Source organism: Chrysochloris asiatica, unplaced genomic scaffold, assembly GCF_000296735.1.
Source record: "Chrysochloris asiatica unplaced genomic scaffold, ChrAsi1.0 scaffold00007, whole genome shotgun sequence".
Classification (NCBI taxonomy): domain Eukaryota; kingdom Metazoa; phylum Chordata; class Mammalia; order Afrosoricida; family Chrysochloridae; genus Chrysochloris; species Chrysochloris asiatica.
The window spans coordinates 24,032,840-24,058,939 of NW_006408525.1; the positions used below are offsets into that span (position 1 = coordinate 24,032,840).

Genomic DNA, 26,100 nt, shown 5'->3' on the forward strand with positions numbered 1-26,100 from the left:
CTACGTCAGGATGTTGGACATGAATTCGTTGAAGCGTTTGGAGTACTGCTCAGGGTTCACAGTCGAGATCTCAGCCCCGGCCTGCAACACACAAGAGCCCAATTCAGGTCCATTTCCTTGGCCCCAATCAGAAGATATCTGGTAGGAGCCTAGGTATTGGCCACCCAGTATTGGCATCAGTCCTGTTGTGGCACTGTGAGCTAATGCATGGGCTGCAGTCAGTTTGAACCATAAGATCGGCAGTTCAAGCTTAACAGCCGCTCCTTAGAAACTCTATACAGGGTTGCTATGGGTCGGAACCAACTCGCCAGCACTCAACAACAAATAGGCATCAGAACCAAAGGCCACTCTCCAGAATGGGCAGGCTACCAAGGAAAGTGATTCCCATGTCTGAAAATCACTCAGGCCTCACTAGCCTGTGATTCACAAGCCCAGGTCTGCAGCCATGGAAGTGGGGGAGAGGAAGTAGGGAGGCCGCGGAGGCTCTGGATCTCTGTGGGGGCCTCTGTTTGGAGAACTGGAGACTGAAGTCCATGAGGAAATGAGCCTATGGGGAACAGTGTGGGCATGTAAACAAAGCCATTACTGGCCACTCAACAACATGCCCAGCAACCCTGGGGGAAAGGAGCTGGCAGGCGCAGAGCCTCAAGGGCCTGAGAAGTGGGGGAAAAACAAGTTGGGCATCTCACAGGCTTGGCAGGGAGGGATGGGGTGTAGATGGTAGAAAACACAGGCAACACAGATAAGAGAGGGATAAGGAGGGGATGAGGAGAGTGTTTCCTCGGAGCAGGAGACCTGGACCACTCTCTTTGAGGGTCTGAGGGTGACTACCCAAGTGGGTCCTGGGTAGAAACGAAGAAAACTCACCCCATGTTTCACGGTTTTGGCAGCATGTGCAGCTTTCTTCTTCGCATCATATGGCGTGAGGATATCAATGATGGCCATGAAATAAACCTCCTTCTTGGGGGCGCCTGGATGGGGGAGGAAGCAGGAGAGGGAAAGATTCCAGGGAGAAGAGCAGATTCGTGTGGCTCACAGCCAACAACCTTGCAGCTATCAGATCTGGATGCATCCCTGTGACTCTGGATCTAAGACAAGGAACGGCAGCTGGGCCCTTCTCAGAAGCCTCCCCAACTCCCATCTTATTTGATCGTCATAGCCCCCATGGGGGTTGACATGACAGCATTTATATTTTGTCCATCCCACAAAACATGGAAGTACCAGCCTTTTTCATTTAAGACAGGCAAGAAGGGAAGGAACCCCAGAAGAAAGAGGTACTAGTGGGGACCAGTGAGGAAACTGGAGGTAGAAAGAAGCCAATGTCAACCACGATAGGAGTGGAGACTGCCTACAGGCATCATTCCAACAAAGGGTCTGCAGTGGGTGGGATAAGAGCTGGTGTGAGCAGGGCAGGCTCAGGCTCCTACTTACTTTCATGGCTCTTCATAGCATAGACATCAACAGAGGGGTCAAATTCCCCAGGGCCAAAGAAGCGGGCAAAGCTGAGGAGGTTGCCAGGGCTGTCTGGAGGAGTGCCGTAGGAGCAGAGTGGGTTGCCGCCCATCCCGTCATTCTCACACTCCTCGTCCTCTGCCCGCTCCTCCACTTCCATCTCTTCCTGCTCAGCCCGGTCCACATCGTGAATGCCCACCAGCAGGCTGTAGTCCATAATCTTCAGCTGGGCTAGGAACTAGCGGTGGTGGAGAGGGATGGAAAGACGAAAAGCAGCAGTTACATGGGAAAGCTGAGAAGCATCTGGAAAGGGGGAACGAGCATTCCTTTCCATGCAATTCTACAAACAGTTCTGAGATACAACCAAGAAGACATTGGTCTCTACCCTCATACTCTCAATGAGCTCAGTGTCTAAGAGGGAGGAAGTTACTCAATAAGGGCAACAAGCGGGGAGAGTAGAGGAGTTAAGGAGGAGGAGGAGGAGCTAGTCAGGAAGAGGCTGCAGGAATTAGGTAGAGAGAGTGCGGGAGGAAGAGAGACAAGTCCAATGATCTGGAGTCAGCAGAAGCCATGGTGAGTTTGAGGAAGTGTGATATGCAGAAGAGACTAGAGAGATGGATGCAACACAGCTGCGTCTTCAAACACAAATCTCAACTCATTATGAGTCCGAAACCTAACTGAGAGGGCTAGGACTTATTATAAAACAGGAAGAATAAAATAGAAGGTATCAGAGTGCATCATATGAGGTAAAAGTAGATAGTTGTGACCAAATGAAAATGGCAGCCAGAACCGACCAACATTCTCAAGTCCTTCCCTGAAGATGAAAGCATGGTACAGAAGGGAGAAGACTGGGCCCTCCAAGCACTGTGTGACCTCCCCCTGTTGAGCCTCAGCTTGCTCATCTATGAGTACATGGTGTCTTGGGTCCCTTCACCTAGGATTCCATGACTTGGAGAATAAAGAGTGTGGGAATGATATTGGACTGAAATGGTCAACCTGCATGCCTGTTTAACTAATAAAGCCTAAACCTCTTGTGAATTAGCCAGCCAGCACCGCCAGGTGTCAGGCATTTCAGCCCTGGTCACAAAACAGCCTGCAGCACCAGCAAAGTGTTAGCTTGACCACTGTGGCTAGGGGACGAGGAGGATGATAAAAGGACCCCCGCTCTATGTGGAGAAAACAGCAGAAAAGCACAATCCCTCAGGACAGGTGATCAGCCAGAGAGAGGTGGGAGGGGCACCACTCTAAGCACCTCTGGACAAGGCTCTGTCAAGGCCTACTGGGAAGGGCTGGGCTGGAGGCCCAGAAGAGAGAGGGCATTCACCACAGTTCCCTCTCTGCACCTGAGAACATTTACAAAATAGGATGCATTTACAAAATAGGATGCAAGTGAATACAAAGGACTTGCTTAACTGTTGTAAATTCTTCTCAGAAATGGAGACACCTTGGGACAGACTGTTTGCCAGAGCACGGCAGACAGAATACAGTTAAGAACCCAGGTAGGTGCGACTAAGGAAAAGCATCCTAGCAAAAAGAAGTCTGGAGAGTTTGCTGGTAATGAACAGGCTCCCGGTTTCTTAAAACAGAAGGAGACACTGAGTTATCAGATGATCCAGATAAACTACTACCTGTTTAGCAGCTGTTCCCCATGGAGGAACTTCTTAGCAAGTCTCAGTAGGATCAGAAGACTGCTGGGGAAGAAAAGAGTCCGAGCCAGAGAAAGGTCTGGTTAGCTGGTCTTAATGGTCAATGTTCTGCTGCTCTGATGCCCCCCCTCCATTGTAGGGGCAACAGTAGAATATGAATTAGAAGGTGTGTCTGAAGATTTGGGGATGGATTAGTAAAGAAGCACAGGGCAAGTTTCCCAAATTGAGCTACAAAGGTTCTACGGGCACTGTGTCCCCAAACTGGGATGCTCATTAGCACTGACTTTGTTGTTGCTGTGTTGGTAGATGCTGTTGAGTTGGTCTTGAGAATCACAGTGACCCTAAGACAACAGAACAAAGCATTGCCTGGTCCTGGGCCATAAGTACACATACAACGCAGGACACAACCTTTCCTTCTGTACACACTCCTAGGACACAACAGTGTCCTTGAGGAACTTTCCTTCTCTTAACAGGGAAGGCAGACATGGAGCTGTAGTTATACCATTCATTCACTATAACGTGCTAAGCATTACAAGCTAGTCCCTGGGTGGGGCACATGACTGCTATGCTCAGCATATAACTACTGATAACTGAAAGGTTGCAGGTTCAAGTCCACTCAGAGATGCCTTTGAAGTAGTGAATTCAATTTTTCTAAATGTTAAAGAGACCCCAGCTCTGTATAAGAGGGGATCCTGCCCAACCAAGATGAACACAAGGCTTAGTACCTCGACGTCCCTTTTCAGCTTTTCTAGGAAGTTCTTTTTACTTTCCTCCCCCACATGTAGCTTCTGCCCTTCATTGAGGAAGTCATTGTCTTTGAATGTTGGCAAGTCCTTGGCCTGGAAGAGAAACAGGAGCATTAGGCTGAGTCTGGCTCATTCACCCCAGGGAGTCCTCTGCTGGGAGCACAGAAAGCTACAGGCCTAAGCTCTGAGCAGGCACGGAAGGCAAGTATGTGGCCTCTACCAGATGATACAGACTGACCAATGCCTTCTTTCCTGCTGAGTCTGGATCAATTCAGGACTCAGGCAGCCACCAACTGATTCAAGATGGATTATACATTGGGACTTGTCTACCTTCAGGACTAGGTAAAGGTAAAGAATAGTGATCAAGCTCTCCATGTGGGACGCAGATAGGAGGGTGGTAGGGAACAGAGGATTTCATGTTGACAGGTCACATATCTGGGGGAGTGGGGCTAGGATCTCAGAGAAGGGACAGGCTGGCCTGGAGAAGGTGTTGGGGTCTAAGCAGAGGTCCCAGCGTACCTTCTCTTTGTCACTTGCTTCTCTGGCAACAGTAGAGCCCTGAAAGAAAAAGAGTCATCAGAAACCCAGCTGTCAAGTCCATGCCAACTCCCAGTGACCCTCAAAGCCAGAGGAGAACTGGCCCATAGTGGGTCCCAGATGGCAGTCTTTATGGAAACAGACTGCTACATCTTTCTCCCACAGCGTGGTGAGTGGGTTCAGACCGCTGACTTTCAGTTAGTAGCCAAGTACTTCTCCACTGCATCACCAGAACTCCTAGAAGAAGTACAGCTAAAGTAAATTCCACTGTTGAGATGGTACGCACCAGTCCTGGAGGAGATTCCTAGAGGGGCCAGGAGCAGTAATTTGTTCATTGATTACTCAGTCGCAAAGCCTTTAGAGAGCTCTAACTCTGTACAGCGTAGTGGTTACGAATTGGGCTGCGAACCACAAGGTCAGCAGTTCAAAACTACAAGCTGTTCTGTGGGAGAAAGATGAGATGTTCTGCTCCCGTAAAGATTTACAGCCTCGGAAACCCTGTACAGGGTCGCTATGAGTCGAAACCGACTTCATGGCACACAGTCACTACTCTGTACAAGACTCACATTAGGTGCTCAGGAAACAAGAGTGTCCCAGAGAAACTCAGTCCCTGTCCTTGGAGAACATTCCTCCTTCTAACAGGGAAGGCAGACAGTAGGCTGTAGTCTCACAATTCATTCACCGCAATAGTGCTAAACATTACAAGGGTGGCCCTGGGTGGTGCCAAAGGTTACTGTGCTCACTTGCTAACCAAAAGCTTTGTGACTCAAGTCCACCGAGAAGTACCTTGGAAGAAAGACCTAGCAATCTCCTGAAAAATCAGCCACTGAAAACTCTACGGAGGACATTTCTCCTCTGGCATAAACCTGTTGCTGTAAGTCAGAATCGACTTGATGGCAACTGGTGACATAAGGGAGAAGACAGAGCACCCTGTGTTTGTGTCTCCCCAAAATATGTGTTGGAACCCTAACCCCTACACATGTGAGTGTAGACCCCTTTGAGAATAGGATTTTGTTTATGTTGTAGTTGTTACATGCCGTGGAGTCGGAACCGACTCATAGTGACCCTGTGCAGAGTTTCCGAGGCTGTAAATCTTTACGGGAGCAGAAAGCCTCATCTTTCTCCCGCGGAACCGCTGGTAGTTTCGAACTGCTGACCTTGCGGCTCACAGCCCGATTCATAACCACTACGCTACCAGAGCTTCTTAATGAGGGGATATTGGTGTTGGGTTGATCTTAAGCCAATCACTTTTGAACTACAAAAGGAGCAGATTAGACACAGAAGCAAGCAAGCACACTTGGAGAGGAAGATCATGCCAAGGAGCAGAAACTGAAAAGAGATAGGGACCTTCTCCCAGAACAGCTGCCCTGAATTCGGATTTCTAGCCTCCTACACACTGTGAGAAAAAGCATTTCTGTTCGCCACAGCCACCCCTCATGATACATCTGTTGTAGCAGCACTGGAGAACCAAGGCCGCCTGAGTGTAGACAACACGTGGACCTGGTCTGCACTGGGGAAGGGCAGTGGCCAGGGACTACTTCCGGAACTCAGAAGGGTAAAAGTAGGAAGTAATTACAGGACAGAAGGTGCAGGTGGGAAAGGTAGCCTGGAGAGAAAACATCCCCAACAATAAAACAGCATGTGTGAAACTCCTGGGGAGTAGCAGCACACCACGGGCTCTGCAGGAATGGTCAGGAAAGCCCCGCTGCAGCAACAATCCAGCAGCCAGGGCTTTAGTTCAAGGGCAGTGGGGTGCTGTGGTTCAGTCACAAGTGTGTCCTTCTTGGTGCCCAGAAACACACTTGTGCTGTCAGTTGACGGGAACCTGGGCAGATGCCAGCGTGGTGTTCTCATACTGCTGCCACAGGAAGGAGTTAAGGAGCATCAATTGTTATGTAAATACGTACATTTAGGGTTTAAATCACCTCTTGTCACTGTCAGCTGGACTTCAAACAGCCTTTGGTCCACAGGAAATAGGTCTATCAACTTGAGTCACTGGTCCATTCCAAAACATGTGCTCTGGCTCTCCCAGTTGTATGGGAGAGCCGCCTCAGATCTGGGAGACACAGGGCCTTTACCTTGAGGTCGTATTTGCGGTGTACATTAAGCCGATGGCTGAACACGTTCCTCGTGACCACCATGTAGGTTTCCACACCATCCACGGTCAGGCGGTACATGCCCAGGAACTGTGGCAGAAGGGTGTTGCCATGACACTCCACTATAAACTAGAATGGAAGGGAGGAGAAGAGGGAAGGATAAGGAACATATGCAGATGCCTGAGATGGATGGCCTCTTCCCAGCCTACAAGACTCCCAAACTCCCTGAAATGCTAACTTCTAGACTAAAAGTTTTCAGAGTGGGTTCTGTGGCATAATAGGGTGTGATGGTTAGAGTTATGAGTCAACTTGGCTACGCTATGACACTAACTATTATGTAATTATCTTCCATTCTGTGATCTGATGTCAGAGGTGATTCCTTGGGGGCGTGGCGTGCATCTTGGATGTTCTGGCAAAGATCCCTTGCTGTCAATCTTGGAATTGACTCATAATCGTCTGACTTCCGATTCTTGACACATGAGCCAGCAGCCTGGCACCTGACCTGCACATTTGGGTTTGCCAATCCCTGCAACCACATGAGTAAGAGAAGCCTCCAGTCTGATGCCTGACCCATGAATTTGGGACTTGTCAGCCTTCACAATTCCCTGGTTATGCTCCTCTAGAGAATCCAGCCTAAGATCCAGGGGTACCTCAGAGATACAACAGTTAAGAGCCACCCCATTTGTCCCCAGTTGGCATGGCAGAGTGAGAAGCAATTGAGCAGGTAGTACAGGGTGCTTTTGGTTTCATATTATTGGGATCCCATCTTTGACTCTGTTTGAAATAAGATTTGACCACAGGAAAAACAATTTATCCCAACCTTGCTTTTTCCTGCTGGCCTGAGATGGGCAAGCCAACAGTAGCAAGGGGATGGAGGGGCCATATTGTGGTCCACTGTCTGGAAAAACAGAATGTCTCCATATCAAATGCTCACCCCCACACCATGCCCCAAGGCTTTCTGCAGGAATTCCTAGGAGACCAAAAGTTCCCTCACCACTTCTCAGGTGCCTCAGAAATGAGCCAGCTTTCTCTGGAAACCCACATCAGGCTGAGGACAGGCATTCAGATGGTGCCATACCTCTGCCTGCTTTCCTCATAGGCAGGTTCCAGTGGAGTCAAGAGAAGAAACCGGAAAAGAAGCAAGCAGGTCAAGGGGGACCTTCTTTAGAACGAATGAACAGATGCCAGAGTGTGAAACATCCCAACTCTGACAAGGAACTAACTGTTCAGCTGGGACTGAGTCAGCAAAATGCTTTCATTTCTCCTTTTTTTTAAAAAAAAAAAATAGGCATTTCACCTCCTGCAAATAAGGTGTCAGGGGAAGAACAACTGCTTGGGCATCAAGAAGCATCTGCCATTACCAGAGAAAGCAAATTCCTTCTAAGAAGTCCCACCTGGAGCTCTCTTCTCCCTTCTCCAGCCCATCCTCTCTACTGCCCAGGCTTGGGACTCACCATACCTGGTGGTATTTCTTTAGGATGTTGTGCATCTCAGCCACATCCTCACTTGACACAGTCTTGATGACAAAGCGCCGGTCATAGGTGGTGAGGAAACGCGTGCCACATCGGCCCTGGCTGTCACTGTTGATGGGAGCACTGCGAGTCACTGAATTCTGAGAGAGCAAGACAAAAGCAGGCTGGTTATGGGAAAGGAACAAGAGTGTTGACTCACTCTGAGTCTTATGGGCAGGCTGCTTTAGAGGTGACAGGACTGAGATCAAGGGACTCTCAGATAGACAAATACCTTATCCACCCCTTTCTCACTCATGGGAGTTCACATTCCTCCCCAAAGTCTTGCTCAATAGAGGCAAGATCCATTCCTTATCACACGCTCCTAATCCGAGCCTGGGCTGTAAAGCCAAAGAGCTGCCCTGCAGAGACGTTAGAGGACTAGGTTCTACTCCTGACTTTCACATGGAACACAGGAGGTGGGTAACAAAGATGAAGCTCAGGAAATATTTAAGAGGTCTAGCCTAAGAGGAGCAACAGACACAGACATGTCTTTTCCCAGTGTAGGCTGATACTGGGAAGTTCTTCCCAAAGAGGGGAGTTGCGGCTCATCTCTTAGCAGACACTCTTCCCTCACCTCAGCCTTGGCCATGTCTGCACAGCGTTATGAGGGAACTTGGGGGAGCTTTTCTGATTCTGTTCCTGCTCCTCCTCCTCCAGGCCCCATTCCCATTGGAATCAGAGAGCAGCAGAAGCCTCAAAAGGGAGGGTGGGGACATGTGAGTAAACCAAAGGGATGTGTTCATCAAGCAAGTGTCAGGAGGAGACCTCTGGGAGGCAAGGCAAGAGGAGAGATCCCAGATGTTCCTCCTCCCAAGAAAACGCACATGGATCTGCTCATAGAACTGCTTCCTCCCCAAGCCATCTTCTCATTGTTTCCTTAGGATTCTGCTCTTTCTAAAACCTTCACCTAACGTCTCCTCACAAAAACCTGGTGGAGGATAAAGCACCACCTTCCCAGGGGAAACTAACGTCTTAAGTAGGGAATGGTCCTGGGAGTTCCTCATAAAAGCACTACATTAAAGGAGCACACCCACTTCCCCAGAGTAGTCTCCCAACGGAATGTTGAGAAGGCGATGCAACTGGGCATCTCTCATCCCCAGCCTGGTCCTTCTGCCAGCAAGACTTGCACTCAAAACAGTCAAAAGTCCAGTAGGAAAGTATAGGTCTCTCCTCACCTCACTGCTTACATATACTTCAAGAGCATAGCATACCTTCGCTGAACACCATCCTCCCTGCCCTCATTTAAGAACTGAGTATAGTCAGCTGCTCACAGGTAATTAGAAGCAGAATGCAGAAACTGACAAGATGTGTAAATAGGCAAGCAGAGGGGAGAGAGCCAGAGGAGGGAAGATATCCATGTAATTTAGGGTTGATACAATGGCAAGAAGTCTTCAGAAAACCTCCAATCAGGCTCCAATCAGGTCATGGTCTGGTTAGGTTCGATCCTACATCGGGAACTGAAAGCACCTCCCAATACCTCTTATACACAGACATTCTTAAACGTTCAAGCCTCTGGCATCTCATCCTCTCCTCAGACCCCATCTTCAGGATAAGGACCAATACCTTTGCAGTATGGTGAGAAGGGAAGGAAACTTTTAACCCACACCTTGCTTCTTGTGAATGACTGTCAAAGTCTTACTGGGAATGGGGTTGGAGGAATTACAGTATTTAAAAAAGAGCTGGGCATCAATTTTAGATTTCATTAGGCTGAGTAGTTAGTTTTTCCCACAGGCAATTGAAAGTCAGCTTTATTTCTTACTGCTATAAAGTTAAGGAGCTCTGATAGCGTAGTGGTTACAAATCGGGCTGCGAACCGCAGGTCAGCAGTTCGAAACTACCAGCTGTTCTGCGGGAAAAAGATGAGGCTTTCTGCTCCCGTAAAGATTTACAGCCTCGGAGACCCTGTGTCGCTATGAGTCAGAACCGATTCCACGGCACATAACAACAACAATAAAGTTGAAGTAGAAAGTTCTCCCACCTTCACCAGGCTATGTGCCAGAGGAAGAAAGTCCGAGAGGTGCTAGGTTGAGAAGTAACAGAAACCATGAACTATGAGTCAGACTGGAATTTCCTTGAAATTGGGATTGATTCCACCCAATAAACCAATGGCTTCTGGCTCTACTGACCCAGAGTCTTTAACAGTATCACTCCCTGTAGGGGGAAAGCTGCCCTGTCATGACTCGTCCACCTCCCACCACCAGAAAGGGGACAAGTTCAGGAGATGACACTCACACCTGGCAAGAGGTTACACTACCTTTGAAGTCTTCCTTTTCTAATCTGTCTTATCTGCTTTAAGAAGCCTCATTGCTTGCTGGCAACAACTCTCTCGTTTTTAAGTCAAACTATGAAGGAGAAGGGTTCTTCAGCCTAGACTGGGAATGTTAGACTAAACTGAAGTGGCTCCCGCAGACCCCTCTCCCTCCCGCTACTCTTCTTCCCAGCAAATGCATCTTTTTGTACTTGTCCTGTGACTTCCTGGCCCTATCCCACTCCCTAGTCCCTCCAATTTTACAAAGACACCCATACCTACCTGGTAATCCTGATCATCAATCCCAAACCTCTCCCGGAGATTTCGGAACACCATGGGACAGTACTCCTTAAACTTGAAGCGACTGGGGAGGTTCTCCCTAGGGAAAAGCAGAGAAACATTTTTGTAAACTTACCCTTGCTCACCCTTATTCACACATCAGAGTATCTCAGAATCTGGGCCACACATCACCTGGACCTAAACAGCCTGCATTGTAGGTTCTTGGGCCCCAAAATTTCTGGAGGTGGCTCTGGGAATCTGCATTTTAAATAAGCATTCCTGGAGCTGCTGAGGCATGGGAAGTTTTAAAGCTGTACACTCACTGTGTTCACTCTAGAGTCCCTAGGTGGCACAAATTGTTTCAGTGATTAACTACTGACTGCAAAGTTGGTGGTCTGAATCCTCGGGAGAAAGGTCTGGCAATCTACTTTCAAAAAGCCACTGCCACTGAAAACCCTCATGAGTGTAGTTCATGAATTGGAACCAACCCCATGACAACTGGTTTATGCAGTGTGTGTTCACATTGTAAAATTATCTTAGCTGTATTCTTACAATTTATGTACTTTTTTATGTGTGTATGTTGACCTTCAATAAAACTTAAAGAAAAAAAAAGTCGGACTTGCTAGAAGGGAAACCGAATGGAGGCCCCCACCCACAGCACTAGAACTTGCCACTAGTGGAGGCTGCCTATGAACATCAGCCTGAGGCTAACAGACAAGACTTTTCTCATCAAAGAGCCCTCTCATCCCCAAGGGCTGTTCACACTGAAAGCCCTGCACTCGGCTTCCACTGCGATGTAGGAAGAGGTTGTTCTAGACTCAAGAGTCCTCAGTCAATTGACAGGGATCCCATCTTTTCACAAAGCCTTGTTTACTGACTGTTGGCATCCATCTCTACCCTTCTATCTCCTTAACCAATCCACCGATTCCTAAGAAAGAGTCACCTTGAAATGATGGCTCTCCCATCTTCATAACTGCCACCCTGTTTAGGGACTCCCATTCAGAACTAAGTCTCTATGGCCCCAGGGTGACAGACTTCAAAGGAATAATAATAATAAAAAGAACACCAGTCTCTCCTGAAGGTGGGGGTCTAGTGGGTCTTAGTTACCCTGTCCTCTTGTAAAGAGTACTACATTCTAATCAATAGCACACAAACATTTTTTGGAAGGACAAAAGAAAAGAAAATGTGAGGCTTCGTTTCTGCTTCAGGCTACCCTGTGAAGGTGCAGGAACTTCACCAGAGACCAGTTTGGAGTCCTGCACTGGGAAGTGGCACAACCCCAGTTTTGGAGTCCTCCCCTCTGGGACAGAACCACACCTTTTCCTGCTTCCAAGTCAAGGACTGCCTTTCCTTCCATAGGTGGCCAGTTAAACAGGTGGCAGTTTCTAGAGCAAGATGTAAACTACTTATCATGGCTGAGAGAGGCCACTTAAGGATGCTCTCAAATCAAGCTTTTCTAGGCTGATAGCCTGGGATGGTGGGGTGAATGACAGGGATGACAGTACAATGGCAAATGCAACCAGGATTCAAATGCTGCGGGAGGAAAGTGGAGTAGCCAGCAAGTGGTTCCTGGGGTGACTCACAACAAGGCCTCCAAAGGGTCTAGAGCAGGCCCCAACTGTGCCATTTGAGCATCTCCAACAAAATCTGAGACAACTTTCAGACACCTGTGTTAATCCAAGAAGCCACAAAGACCCCAAATGGGACAAGTTACTCTGGAGAGTAATAACAGCTTGGCTGCATCCCAAGCTAGGAACATGCCTGGAAGTCTCCTACCTCAGACTGATCTTGAGATAGGACCACTACTGCCAGTCTCATACTAGAAACCTCAGCTCCTGGGCAGCTCATTTCTACCTGAGCTGGCCCTACATGAACCACCCTGGGCCAACCCACATGCCCCAAGGGACACAGAAGGTAGGCTGATAAAGGCAAAAGGACAGAGGCACATAATGAATGCATCCTCCCAGCTAGTTGTCAGCTCTGTGATCCATGAGCTGCTGTCACACCCTGCCAGGTGCTGGCTTGGCCCCCATCATGGATGAGGTGTCAGCTCATCCTGGTTCGAATCCCTGTTGAGAATTTACTGTGCACCCTAGATACACGGATTCAAAATCTACATTCTTTTTATATGTAAGAATCATCTGGGGATCTTGTTAACATATAGACTCTAATTCATTGTATCAGTGGTGGAAAGGCAAAAAGGGGTCAAACTGGAATGAATGAACCGGTTTGAAGCCCTTCTTCAGAAGCTTTGACTACCCATAAAACCTAGTCCACTCAGCAGGTCACTTACTTATTGAAGAGATGATTGTCCACTTTGATCTTGCTGTAGGCTTTGAAGTCATCTGGCATTAGCATGACAGGGACAGGGACATTGCTTAGTTCATTGATCTGCAAAGAAAGAGGAAAGTAAGGTTCTCACCCTGAGGCTCCATGGCTCCAAGGGTTTTCCAGAGGGATACAATATAGATGCCAACATCTCACCATAAACACACCTGTAATTCCCTCCTTGTCTTTATTTCTGCTCATCTCTGTTAAGTCAGTCCCCAACCTCATCTCCACCTGTTTCAATTCCTCCTCCTGAGAAGGTCCAATTCAGAAGGTACCTCATCTATGAAATCTATGAAGTCTTACAAGATTCTCTAGACCATAAGTGTTCTTTCTGTTCTGGGAGTTTCTGAAGCATTATTTGTATCCATCTTTCAGCCACATCACAACCTCCCTCATGTTGTAATTAATGTTAATAAACCCTGTGAAACTATAAGATAAACCAGGTAATGTAGTGGGTTACCCATCCCATAAAGATTAGTTTAGCAGTTCAAACCGGCTGCTCCTTGGAAACCCTATATAGGGTCACCATGCGTCATAACTGACTTGACAACACTTAACAACAACAGTACTTGGTACCATGACTTGCATATGGAAAGTAATAAATTATTAAATGCAGTAATAAATGGATGAATGAATAAATGTTTGATGACTTTGACTATCTGTATACAAATTGCAGGTCGCTTAAGAAATCAGCTTAGGACAGGAAAATAGCTGAATGGGTCTGCGTGGGTGTGTGAATCTCATCTCCAAAGTAAAGGATTAAATTAGAAGTGGGAGAAGAGACAGACATATGAACACTGGCTCATTCTGACTCTCCTCATTTCCCAATGCTCATGTCCTGCTTTATGCTGACCTGGGGGAGTTGGGGAGGCATGTCTTGCCCCCTACTGCAAGCAAATCTTCTCACTGTCTTTCATCCCCTCCTTCAAGGAACTAGATCCTGGACAAGGAACTGGGTTCCCACTGATGCAGAGCTGAGTGTGTGAACCCTGCCCTTCCCCATCCCAGCTTAGCCAATTAGTGCTCTGATTAGCCACAGATGTCCTCTCCCCTAGCAGCAGAGTATTTGACATTTGACCCTCAAGCCAGTTGCCACTAATGCATTTAGGATTTGGAGAGGAAATCTCAGCTCTGACTTAATGGATGGGAGTGGGTATTTGTGCCTCCCCAGTACTTTCCTTGCAAATCCTATTAACTAAATGAGGCCCCAGGTGGCAGTGAGGGAATGACCTAGAGCCATTAGAACTCCTCCAGGAGCATAAGTGGGGGAAATGGCATTTAATTTGCTGCCCCTTTTACATTCTAAATCTTTTTTCTTTAGAAATGTTGGATGGCAGAAGTCCACATTAACGTAGTAACTGAGCTTGGGGAGCCACACCTTCCTCATGGGGAAACTAAGGAAGGGGAAGGAGAGTATGTGTGTAGGGGTGTGGGGGGCAATGGAGTAGTGTTGTAAGTTGGCAATGGGGCAGAGACTTAGTAAAGTGCTGGCAGAAACTGACTAGTACAGACACAGAGTATATATTGCATGATTCCATTTGTATGAAATTCCAGAACAGAAATCTACAGTAAAAGGAAAAAGAGGCTGGTTTGCATGGTGGAGGGAGGGGATAGGTTTCCACTGTAGGGACATCAGAGAACTTTCTAGGGTGACAGAAATACTCTTTATGTTGGCTAGGATGATCTGTTACATGGGTAGAGACATTTGTTAAAACTCAAACTATACACTTAAAATGTCTGCATTTTATTGTATGTAAATTTCTCAATAAAGTTGATTTAAAACTTGCAACATCCAGGGCTGTGTTGCTTTCCATTGGCAAAATCTTCCCAACAACAGAAAAAGCAAGGGAGATAGATAGATAGATAGATAAATAAATCTGCCTGCCAGTTCCCATCCCAAAGGGTACTTACAAGAGAATCTGTTAAATCTGTGCCTATGGAGAAAACCATCCCACTTCCTCATTTCCATGCCAACAGAAACAATTCATAGTGGCCGTCCCACTTCCTTTTTCCTGGCATATCAAGCTTGGCTCTGAGAGTTAAAGGGCAAGTAGGGACAAAGAAGTTCAGGGCTTAAAGAGTATGGTTTTATATTAAAACATCATAGTGGTGGTGGTTACGTGCTGTGAAGTTGGTTCCAACTCATAGTGACCCTGTACAGGGTTTCTGAGGCTGTAAATTTTTACAGGAGCAGAAAGCCTCATCTTTTCTCCTGCGGAACAGCTTGGTAGTTTCGAACTGCCAACCTTGAGGTTAGCAGCTTGACCCGTAACCACTACGCTACCGGAGCACATCATAGTATCTGCTATAAACCCATTCTGGGTTAGCCCAAAATCCAAACTTGATGCTAAAGTCAGGTCTTGCTACTAGAAGTGACAATGGCTCTGGCTTGAGAGGGGCCAGCTGCCAGGATGAGTTATTATTCTAATGGGAGCCATTCAGGAATGCTCTCATTCACTCTGTAACCTGGGGGCAGCTCAATATGAATGGTTGGAAGTTGGTCAGCTTTTAGTACTCACCTCATCTCTATTCTTGATTATGCAACCCAATGGCAGGAAATTTCTGACTTGGAAAATACCTGAATTTGGTAGACTCATCGAATTTACTCCTGATTTCTAAGCTGGGCCAGAATTATGTAGATAATTCCCTCTAGGGATTTTGTTGTATGATTTTGTTTTTTGTGCTACATTTTACATTCCCAGTGAATTTTATTCAATTTCAACTGAACAACTATCCATTGAAATACCTAACCTACAGTGTGCTCTGTTCTGTGGTAGGTATGTGTATGGGAGGAGGAAGGCACAAGTGAGGAAATGTTGCCGACACAAAAGAAACAGAAGGCTTATACTCCTGTGGAGTAGATGACACAGTAAACTCAGTGGAAACAGTTAAGTGAGGGGACAGGGAGACAGACACTGAGAAGGGCAGAGGGTCAGAGAAGAGTAAGGTTAGCACACCCAGTTAGATTCCCTTGCCCTCACACATCAAGCTAGACACAGTGCATGAGTGATACTGGAAGAATCTACAACAGGGTCATATTACGTTCCTGCTTACAAATCTTCCATGGCTCCTCATCAAGCTCAGAATGAAGTTGAACTCCTTTGCATTCAAGTTCTTTCATAATCTTGCTTAGACTGACAAGTGTTTATTCAATATATGTCCTGCAGCTCCACACCAGGACTCCAATATATGTCTTCTCAATGAAATAAGGACCTTACTACATATATTTATGCCCAGAGTCCTGGTGCGGCACTATGTGCTAATGTGCTGGACTGTAAGGTCAGTTTGAACTGCAAAGTCGGCAGTTCAAGCTCACCAGCCGCTCCTTGGAAATCCTATACAGGGTCACTATGGGTTGGAAGTGACTCAATGGCACTTAACAACAACATCCATATGCCAGCGCTGTACCAGAAGCTGGGAATACAAGAACAAAATGCCATGGGCTGGAAAAAGAGAAAACAAAAAACTCCAGCATAATGTGATACGTGCTCTACTTGAGCTTCTGTAGAAAGGAAGACGGGAAAGTGATGAAGAAATGACTGTTTCTGCCTGGGAGTGGGAGTGAGTGAGTTGCTGCAAAAGGACGCTAGAGAAATGCATTTGAGGAAGGCCTCACTCTCCAAACAGATGTTGTTAAGTGCCATCGAGTTGATTCTGACCCACAGCGACCCTGTATAGGGTTTCTGAGGAGCAGCTGGTGGCTTTGAACTGCTGACCTTGTGGCTCGCAGTCCAATGCTGATACTACAGCATCATTCCAGGAGTGGTGGTGGTGGTGGCTATGTGCCGTAGAGTGGGTTCCGACTTATGGTGACCCTGTACAGGGTTTCTGAGGCTGCAAATCTTTATGGGAGTAGAAAGCCTTATCTTTCTCCCACAGAACAGCTGGTAGTTTCGAACTGCTGACCTTGAGGTTCATAGCCCGATTCATAACCACTATGCTACTAGAGTTCCTTATACCAGGAGTAGAGGGAGATAATACTGGAAAGATACCTGGATGGTCTAATGTATTATAAATATTAGTAAGTAACAGCCATTCCTATTTGTTGCTGTTATTTGTGCCATCGAGTAGGTTCCAACTCATAGTGACTCTGTGTAGGGCTTCTGAGGAACAGCTGGTGCTTTGAACGGCCAACCTTGAAGTTACCTGTCCAGTACTTGTCTACAGTACCACAATGCCTCTAAATGGTCAGTGTTTTATAGTATATTATTATGTTGTTTAAGTCCTGGTGTGGTGCCACAGGATAAGCACTGGACCTCAAGGTTGGTTTGAACCACAAGGTCAATGGTTCAAACTCACCATCAGATCCTAGGAAACCCTACACAGGGTTGCTATCAGTCAGAACTGACTTGAAGGCACTTAACAACATTATAATGTTGTTGTTGTTAAGTGCCATGGAGTCCGTTACCACTCATAGCTACCCAGTATAGTGTTTCTGAGGAGTGGCTGGTGGGTTTGAACCACCAACCTTGCAGTTAGCAGTCCAGTGCTGATTCGATGGCTTCAAATTATACATAATATATATTATGCATTCTGTTCTGTGTCAGGACTCCTGGTGAGGCACTATAGGATCAGCACTAGACAGTAAACCACAAGGTCAGCAGTTCAAAGCCACCAGCTGCTCCTAGGAAACGCTATATAGGGTCACTATGAGTTGGAACCAACTCAACGGCACATAACACCAACAATATTCTGTGCTAGTGTTTCTAATAGTTAAAAGAATCATGTAAAGTACTAATCTGATTTTGCTTTAAGAGATTCACAGAAGCCTTGTCTGAGGTCACACAGACAGTATGTGCAAAACCAGGACTTGATCCCAGGTCTCTCTGGCACTAAAACTTGGATTCTTCCTACTGTGTTATGTAATCTTCTGGATAGCTACCCTGGCAGAGGTCGTATTCCATTCCTTGCTCCATCCTAATAACCATGCAAGGAAAATCTTTTGTCCCTTTTATAGAAAATGAAAATGAAAAACATTACAACTCCAAAACCAAACTTCCAAGAGGCAGGGACTGGATTTGAACTAAGTTTGTCTATTATTTGAGAAGTTTAAACTGAACTACGCAGAGAATGGAGTCCTGGTGTGGTACTGTAGGATAAGCACTCGACCACAAGGTGGTTTGAACTGCAAGGCTGGTGGTTCAAACTCATCAGCCGCTCCTCAGAAACCCTACACAAGGTTGCTTTGAGTCAGAACCAACTTGATGGCACTTAACAACAACAAAAAATGTAGAGAATGGGAAGTTCTTTCAAGTTTTAAGCTGGGAATTCACATGATCAGACAGTTGATACAGAAAGGTAATTCTATACCAATCAAAACAAAGTTAGGATTGAAAAGCACACAGATATCATTTAGGGAGCCATTACAATAGTCCAGGTAATAGATTTCAGTCACAAGAATAAAAGGGAACTAGGGAGCAAGGCGGAAGGCAGAATCTCCAGTAGGTACTATCCAATCTGCCTGGGCGGAGCTGATGAAAGGAGATACAGATGGGTAACTTGTGATACTGTAATGAATAATGCTTATCTGGACGGACTATGAGGGTTGGAAATGCAAGGGTAGAAGTTTTGTAACAAGGAAGGGAGTGATTAATTCTCCAGGATAGGAGCGGAGGCCTCTGGGACCATCAACGGAGGAGAAGAGTCGAGAGCGAGAGCGGGATCCTGCCCAGAGAAAGAGAGATGCGTGAGATAGAGACAGAGATGATAACATGGAGTGATGAAGCGACTGGGGACTTTGGACCCAGAGAGGGAAAGGGACTGTGGGCCGAAAACTAGGGGGAGGAGGGGGAAGTGTAGGGGGCGGGTTTCTGGGATATACCCTTTGGGTGGCTGATGATGCATGGAGGGGATTGGAACCATGGCAATGAGATGATATATGATGGAATGAATGTAAAACTAAAGTTCTCCCATGTAAACTATCATATAATTCACAATAAAACATTTTTTAAAAAAAGAATAAAAGGGAAAATCTATGAGAATCATCTAAAACTGGCTAAATGACTCCACCTGTCTTCCACAGAGGGAATTAATTACACATTTTTATAGTATACTCATACATCTTTGTATTCTAAATAGCACCTTCCCTTGGATAACTACTTGTTTGTGTGTCTGATTTCTTGACTAGGAGCTGAGTTCCTAGAAGGAAGAGACTCTTATCATACCCGTTTTTGTCTCTAGCACAATGAGTGGCACAGAGTAGTTGCTCAATAAAAACCAGATGGAGTTTTGTTGTTGTTATATGCCGTGGAGTCGGTTCCGACTCATAGCGACCCTGTACAGGGTTTTCCGAGGCTGTAAATCTTTACAGGAGCAGAAAGCCTCATCTTTCTCCTGCGAGATGGAGGGTGGATGGGGAAGAAAAGGAGGGAGCTTTGGAATGAAGGATGAATAAGACTAGGAAAAACAAAGAAAAGAGACAGCCAGGGTGCTGTGACTGTGCCAATGGCTCCTGGTCTGGAGGTGACAGAAAAGAGGACTGAGGTTAGCTATGAGGCTTCAGTGCCAGGAAGAGAACGGGCTTTATTTTCTTGCTTTTAGTGCTTTTTAAATAACTTTTTATTGTGAATTAGGGTAAATGCTGCTCTTTTGATCTCCAATAGTTGATTATTCTGAGGACTATGTACCTCCCCACAGTCACTGTTCACTATGTTGCAGATATCTCATTTGTTTGGCTGAAACTTAAGTCACAAGGGTGCATTCAATTCCAGGCCTGAAGGGTGACTACGAGCCACAGTCTTAGGGGTTCCACCAGTCTCTATCCAACCAGGAAGCATGGTCTTTTTTATTGTTCTGAAGTTTGTTCCACATTTCTTTCCATTGCTACCCAGCATCCACTATTGTGATCCCTTTCAGAGGAGTCAGCAGTGACAACGGGGCACCATCTTGTTCTTCTGGTCTCAGAGTAATGGAGACTCACATGGTCCATTAGTCAGTCTTTTGGACTAATTATTTCCATGAGTAGAAGGCAAAGAGAAGAAAACAAAGTTTTCTGTACCATTATTAAACATTTTGATTACAGATTCCATAGAAAAATCCTGATCAAAAGAGAGAAAATGTAGAATACAATCTCAAATGCTCAAGGTCTCCCAACTTTCTAGAGCCACGGCGGCTGAATGAACCTCTGAAACTATTGTCCTTTGATAACCTTTAAAACTTAAACCAAAAATATCCCCTGAAGTCTTCTGAAATCACACAACAGTTTAGCTTAACTAGTAAAAAAAAGACGTGTATTGAAGCATTATGCTCTGTCAAGAATTATCTATATGGAATCAAATCAACAGCAATAATTCAGGTGAGTAAAAAGGACCATTAGGGAGCAGTGAGTTTATGAAAACAAGGGAGGCACAACTCAGAAAGACAGAGAATGATTACACAATTCCAAGAACGTAACAATGTCACTAAAGTGTACATGCAGAAACTGTTGAATTGGTTTTGCTGTGTATATATCCTCAACAATAAAACAAGTAAAATTTAGAAGAAAAAAACGATGTGAAGATATAAAGATTGTAAGTTTTAAAGTTTGAAAGGTTCTGAAGAAAGCAGCGAATCAGGAGTAACTGCCTTTCCTTTACTATCTAGCACATTTCTGGGCCACTCTCAACAGGAGTGCACTTGCTGAATATAAACACATTCACAAATCAGGCAAAATTACGAATCGGGCTGCAAGCCGCAAGGTCAGCAGTTCGAAACTACCAGCTGTTCCGCTGGAAAAAGATGAGGCGTTCTGCTCCTGTAAAGATTTACAGCCTCGGAAACCCTGTGCAGGGTCACTATGAGTCGGAACCGACTCCACGGCACACAACAACAACAACAACATTAGGAAGGTAAATCAGTTGTACCTCCGAGTCATGCAAGCAGTTTTTGGAATAGCCACATGATTAACTTCCTGCATGTGCCATCAGCATTCTGAGGGGCTTTAACAAGTAGAGAGAGAGAAAAACAACATTCAAGCAGCAAGTTCACTCCATGCCCATCCCATTGTAGATGAAAGTTCAGTCACTAGTTCTAGTCTGGTGAATTTCTGGTTCTAGAAGCCTCCACCCACTTCCCTGTGTGACCTGTGTAGGAACTGTTACCCAGAAAGCACTGGCTGCACATACAGGCTTCCTGATATGCCTGGGAGTTCCGATGGCTGGCCATCACTGGTGATCATTTGTCACGTGCCACTATCAGAAACTATGATGGGAAATGCACTCCTAAGACTAAACAGCTCCAAGAAAGACCTGAAACTCCAGAGAGGGCAAGTGAAAGAAAGGAGAGCCACAGGTGCCAATAAGTCCAACCCTGTAAGGATTCCTGCCTTTGACATTTTGGATTTCCTTTTTCTCCTGTTTGAGTCTCACTGTTCTTTGTGAGGTGGCCTCACTAGGGCAGCAACATTTACTAAAGATTTTTTAAAGCAGTAGGGCAAGAAAAAGGAAGTTATGGGTCTGCATTAAACAAAAGAAATGGAGGGAAACAGTAGAATGCAGGTGAGGAGTTAGGAGCAAATTTAAGAATTTATTCCTCATACCATCCACAAAAATAACTCGGACTGGGTTATAGACCTAAATGTGAGACCTACAACAATAAAACTCTCAGAAGAAAACAGGAGACATCTTCATGACCTTGTTGTTGTTGTTGTTAAGTGCCATCGAGTCGATTCTGACCCATAGCGACCCTATATAGGGTTTTCCAAGGAGCAGCTGGTGAGCTTGAACCGCTGACCTTGCAGTTCAAACGACTCAGGTTAGACAAACCCTTCTTAGATATGACACCAAAAGCATAATTGACAAAAGATAAAAACAAGTAAGTGAGGAAAACTCTCAGTAAGATGGACGGACACAAAGGCTCCACCAATTGGTTCAAACATGGCAATGATTGTGAGGTGATACAGGATTGGGCAGTGTTCTGCTTTGTTGTAGTCAGGGTCACTATGAGTCAGAGCTGACTACACCTAACAATAACAACTGGGAATTCACTAACATTAAAAAATGTTTGTGGTTCCAAAGATACCATCAAGAAAGTGAAAAACATATCCTTCCAATGGGAAAAAAATTGGAAATCACACACCTGATAAGGGATTTGTTATCTATAATACAGAAAGCACTCTTAAGAGTCAGTAATAATAAGGAAACTAACTCAGCAATAAAAAAAAAATAAAAAAAAATGGGCAAAGGATCTTAAATAGACACTTCTCCAAAGAAAATACACAACTAGCCAATGAGTGCACAGAAAGATGCTTAGCATCATCAGTCATAAGGGAAATGAAATTGAAAATCACAATGAGATACCACTTCACTGCTACTTTGCCAGCTGCCAAGTCCATTCCAACTCATGGCTACAATGTAAAAGAAAAGGAAAAAAAAGTGTTAAAAAAAGAAAAGAGATAGTGCCGGTGGCAGTTCCTCAAGATGATTAAACATAAAGTTACCATCAACTGCTCCTAAAATGGCACGTATCAAGCCTGGTCCCCTTGGTCTCCGTTCTCTTCTCTGAGACATCTCTCCTGACACCAGACCGTCTGAACTTTATTTCATCCCCTAAAACACTGGTTTTCTCTCTATATAAATTCTCCCCTAACAAATCCAAAGCCTTTTGATTTGTCTCCTACTTTGCTACACATTCTTCTTCAATAAAGTCCACGACTACATTTGTTTTCCAGAAGAGAAGCTCCTGTGATAACCAAAACTCCAAACCAAACTCACTCACAGGGTTTCCCAGACTAGAAATCTTTACAGGGCAGCAGTCTCATCTTTCTCTCAAGAAGCGGTTGGTCAGTTTGAACTGCCAACCTCATGGCTAAAAGTCTAATGCCTAACCCACAGCACTACCAGAGCTCCTTCCTGTGACAATAAGCTCAAATACCTCTCTTTTTCCACTTAGAAGTAAAATAACTACTACCTCATGAGAAAGTAGCTGGCCTTTGCGGAAAAGTAGAGACACAGCCTTCATAATAGATCCATCATTAATCATAGACCACCATGGCCTAAAGGAGCTCCGGTGGTTCAAAAGTTTAAGCACTTGGTTGTGAACTGAAAGGCTGGTGGTTCAAACCCACCCAGCATATGTAGGAGAAAGATTTGTCAATCTGTTTCTGTAAAGATTATAGCCAAAAACAAACAACCCTATGGGGCAGTTCTATTTTTTAACACATGGGGTCACTTATGAGTCAAAACCAACTTAACAGCACTTAGACTAAATTTCTAAATGATTGAGAAACTTATCAACAACAATAACAACAAAAAAATCAAAGAAAAGGTGCCACCTGAAACCTTCTTAGATTTAAAAGTGTTGCAACAGTGGAGCCTACTAGGAAGGGTAACAATCCACCAAAACCAGTGTGGTCCTGACTCCCTAGAGAGTTGCAAGATTTTACAGTTTTCTGGGAAGATGTCTCCATTTCCCAGATCGGGACACAGAAGTACTAGATCTTATTGTAGGTCAGAATGAAGCAATAAAACATGGGACTACGTGACCTCCATGTGCAGCCTGTCCAGGGTGGTGGTGCTCTGACTCATTATGCACAGATGCATGGGTCTTGCTTAAAGTCAATGCTTTCCCAGCCATTCCAGCTAGCCCTCAAACACACTTCAAGTTTGCAAAGAAAGAAGGTGACTGCTTCATCCACGAAGCCATGACAAGAGTTCAGGAATCCTATCCATCAGATTCCTATTCATCTGCCATGCAGAGGCTTCCATCTGATGCCCACATCTGGGTAGACCGACTGCCTGCCAACCTACCAGAAGAGCAAGCATCACACACACTCCTAGGAAATGGCACACACAGGAGCCCACACACGTGAACATACATTCAGGTTCTCTAGCAAGACCTTAAGTCCCATCTGTCCTGAGAGACAGAACAAGGAACTGGAGTCAAAGAGAGACCCGTCACTCAATACCACCAGCGGTGGACACAGTCCCACAGTGTTAGGCAATGAACCATAGACAAACTAATCCTATTCCTGGGGGCCTCCATTTCTTTGTGTGTAAAATGAAAAACCCAAGGTCTCTTCCAGCAAACTACACTACTCCTGATTCTCCCAGTCAGCTCCTTACACAGACAGGAGGCTTTCTAGTGAGAAGCAAGCTACAAAACTAAATCATGGATTGACTTCCAGGCAGGACACAGAGTTCATATTCTGATGATCCAGTGTTCCTTGCAAAATTGCCTGATGACCCCTGAGGCAACAGGAAGCAGGAGGAGCAAACTCTGCGGGGCTATTGGTCCAAAACAGCTCCTAGAGGTCTGGGCTTCTATGTCTGGAATATTCCCAACCTTGGCCGGGACCTTCACTAATCTCAATAAGGACACTGAAAAGAGTAACCTGCCCATGATCAAGAAACCAGCAAAGACCTCACATGTGCTTTGCTATACTAGATTTTAAAAGATTACAAGCCTGATTCAAATTACGGTTCACAAATATTCAGTCAAATACTTGTCTAAAAGCGAAGTGCAGTCTTGCTGGCCCTGGGCACCTTGTCATCATTTGTGCTTGTGGGCAATTTCAAGTGCTCAGAAATCAGGGGAGGTAAAAATCCACAGAAAACCCAAGCCACTCAAAGCCATTAGCTTCAGCTCACTCCCCAACTTTCACTTCCTCTGCTCATTCCTAGTATAGGGACTCTCTGACAATGTAATGTTCAGAAGGCAAGGCACAAGTGGTTAGACACGAAGGAAGACAGATCCTAAACATATTAGCACACAAAGTCATTCAAATACTCAAACACTGTGCTGCAATCCTAACATGCTGGCAGGGGTTGCTGAACGACCCCAAAGCATCTCAAGGATCCAGGGGGCCACTTTATTCATCCTAATCACCATGCATTATCATCCTCTTTAGGACCATATATTGAAGAGTTCAATAATTAAGAAGCCCACCTCTTTGGCGGGACACCATAGGAGCACACAGGAAGAAGGCACATTATTTCTACTATGAATAGTCCTCACCATCAGACCTCCCTTTCTCTCAAATGGTTACATTCTCTCTTTTCTTTAACCCAAGGAAACCCTGGTAAAGTGTCTGTGGTTGGGAGCAGGGCTCAAATAAGCCTGTGCTTCTCCAATTGATACAACTATCTTATTCAAGAAAAACTAAAGGAAACCCAGGGAGAATAGCTATACTCCGGGACATGAAGGCCTGGTGGATGGAAAACTATGCAGCCACACCAACTAAATAAGCAGAAATAGAGGAATATTCAGGCAGGCCAACGCCACTAGCCCCACTGGACAGTGAACTAGAGATGGGGGGTGGGGGGTGGGGACTACAAAGAACAAGGGGGCTAACAGGGTAAGCGGGATGAAAGCGATTCCATGGCACCCAGGCCTTCCCCCAGCGCTCCCCGACGCGAGGATACCAGACGCAGGAAGCTAGAGGGACTGGAGGGCGGAGGGGGAGACGGTGTACCACGGAGACACCAGGCCTCGCGTGGCGCGCGGGGAGTGTACACCCGGTCGGGAACGGCGTGCAAGGGTGGGGTGGGCGTGCAAGTGGCTTGGCGAGGGGTGGCAGGCTTACTGGCAGGGCCAGCGGGGCGAGGGCTCGGGGCTGCAGGGGGCGTGGGAGCGCGCAGGGCCGCGCTTGGAGGGGCGCGCGCGGGGGAGTTGGTTACCGTGTGGTTCACCCCCCACATCAGGACGCTGAGAATCGGCTCGCTGGCTCGGAATAGCTTCACTTTCTGGCACACGAAATGCTTCTTCTTGGTCTTGGTCTTGCTGGCGCTGAGCGGCGCCACCGCCACCGCCGTGGTGCTGGTGCAATTGGACGACATGCCCGGGGCGGCGGCGGCGGCGGCGGCAAAAGGGGGGGCGGCGGAGACCGCGCACAACCCAGCGGCCCCAGGCCTCCCCCGGACCGATCCCTACCCCCACTCCCTCACCGAGCCATGGTCGCGCCCGTCCCGTTACCTCCCCACCCCGCCCCGGTGGTTCCGTCCGCCCCACGCTCCGCCCCCCCGGCCCGGGGGCCCCGCCCCAGGGAGCCGGCAGTCCCGTTCCGCACCCCGCCCCCGGGCGGTGCCGCAGCCCCGCCGTCACCAAGCCCAATTCTCCCCGCCTGGATGGTACCGCCCGTCCCGGGGAGGCAGCGGCCGCCCCGCCCGCCCCTCCTCCCCGGGTGACAGGAACTGGACCGAGCAGAGCTGGCCTCCGCACGACTCGAAGCCCCGCGTCGGAGCAAGGAAGGGGGTTAGGGATGAGTAGGTTTCGCTGTCTAACACAGAAAGGTATCCCTGTTCGGGCCCCCTAAAGCTAGGATTTGACTCCCTCAGCTTG

At 46.6% G+C, this 26,100-nt stretch overlaps 1 protein-coding gene across 1 annotated transcript; it reads right to left on the reverse strand.

Annotated features, from left to right (window-relative positions):
• On the reverse strand, positions 1-26,090 carry PIP4K2B (phosphatidylinositol-5-phosphate 4-kinase, type II, beta). The gene is made up of 10 exons (XM_006832534.1): positions 25,440-26,090; positions 12,809-12,906; positions 10,519-10,615; positions 7,937-8,089; positions 6,460-6,606; positions 4,364-4,402; positions 3,824-3,937; positions 1,432-1,690; positions 868-971; positions 1-81 (listed from the first exon to the last, which is right to left on the reverse strand). Exons 1-10 carry the CDS (start codon positions 25,596-25,598, stop codon positions 1-3), a joined length of 1,251 nt encoding a protein of 416 aa, XP_006832597.1. The 5' UTR covers positions 25,599-26,090.
• Positions 26,091-26,100: the final 10 nt, after the last annotated feature.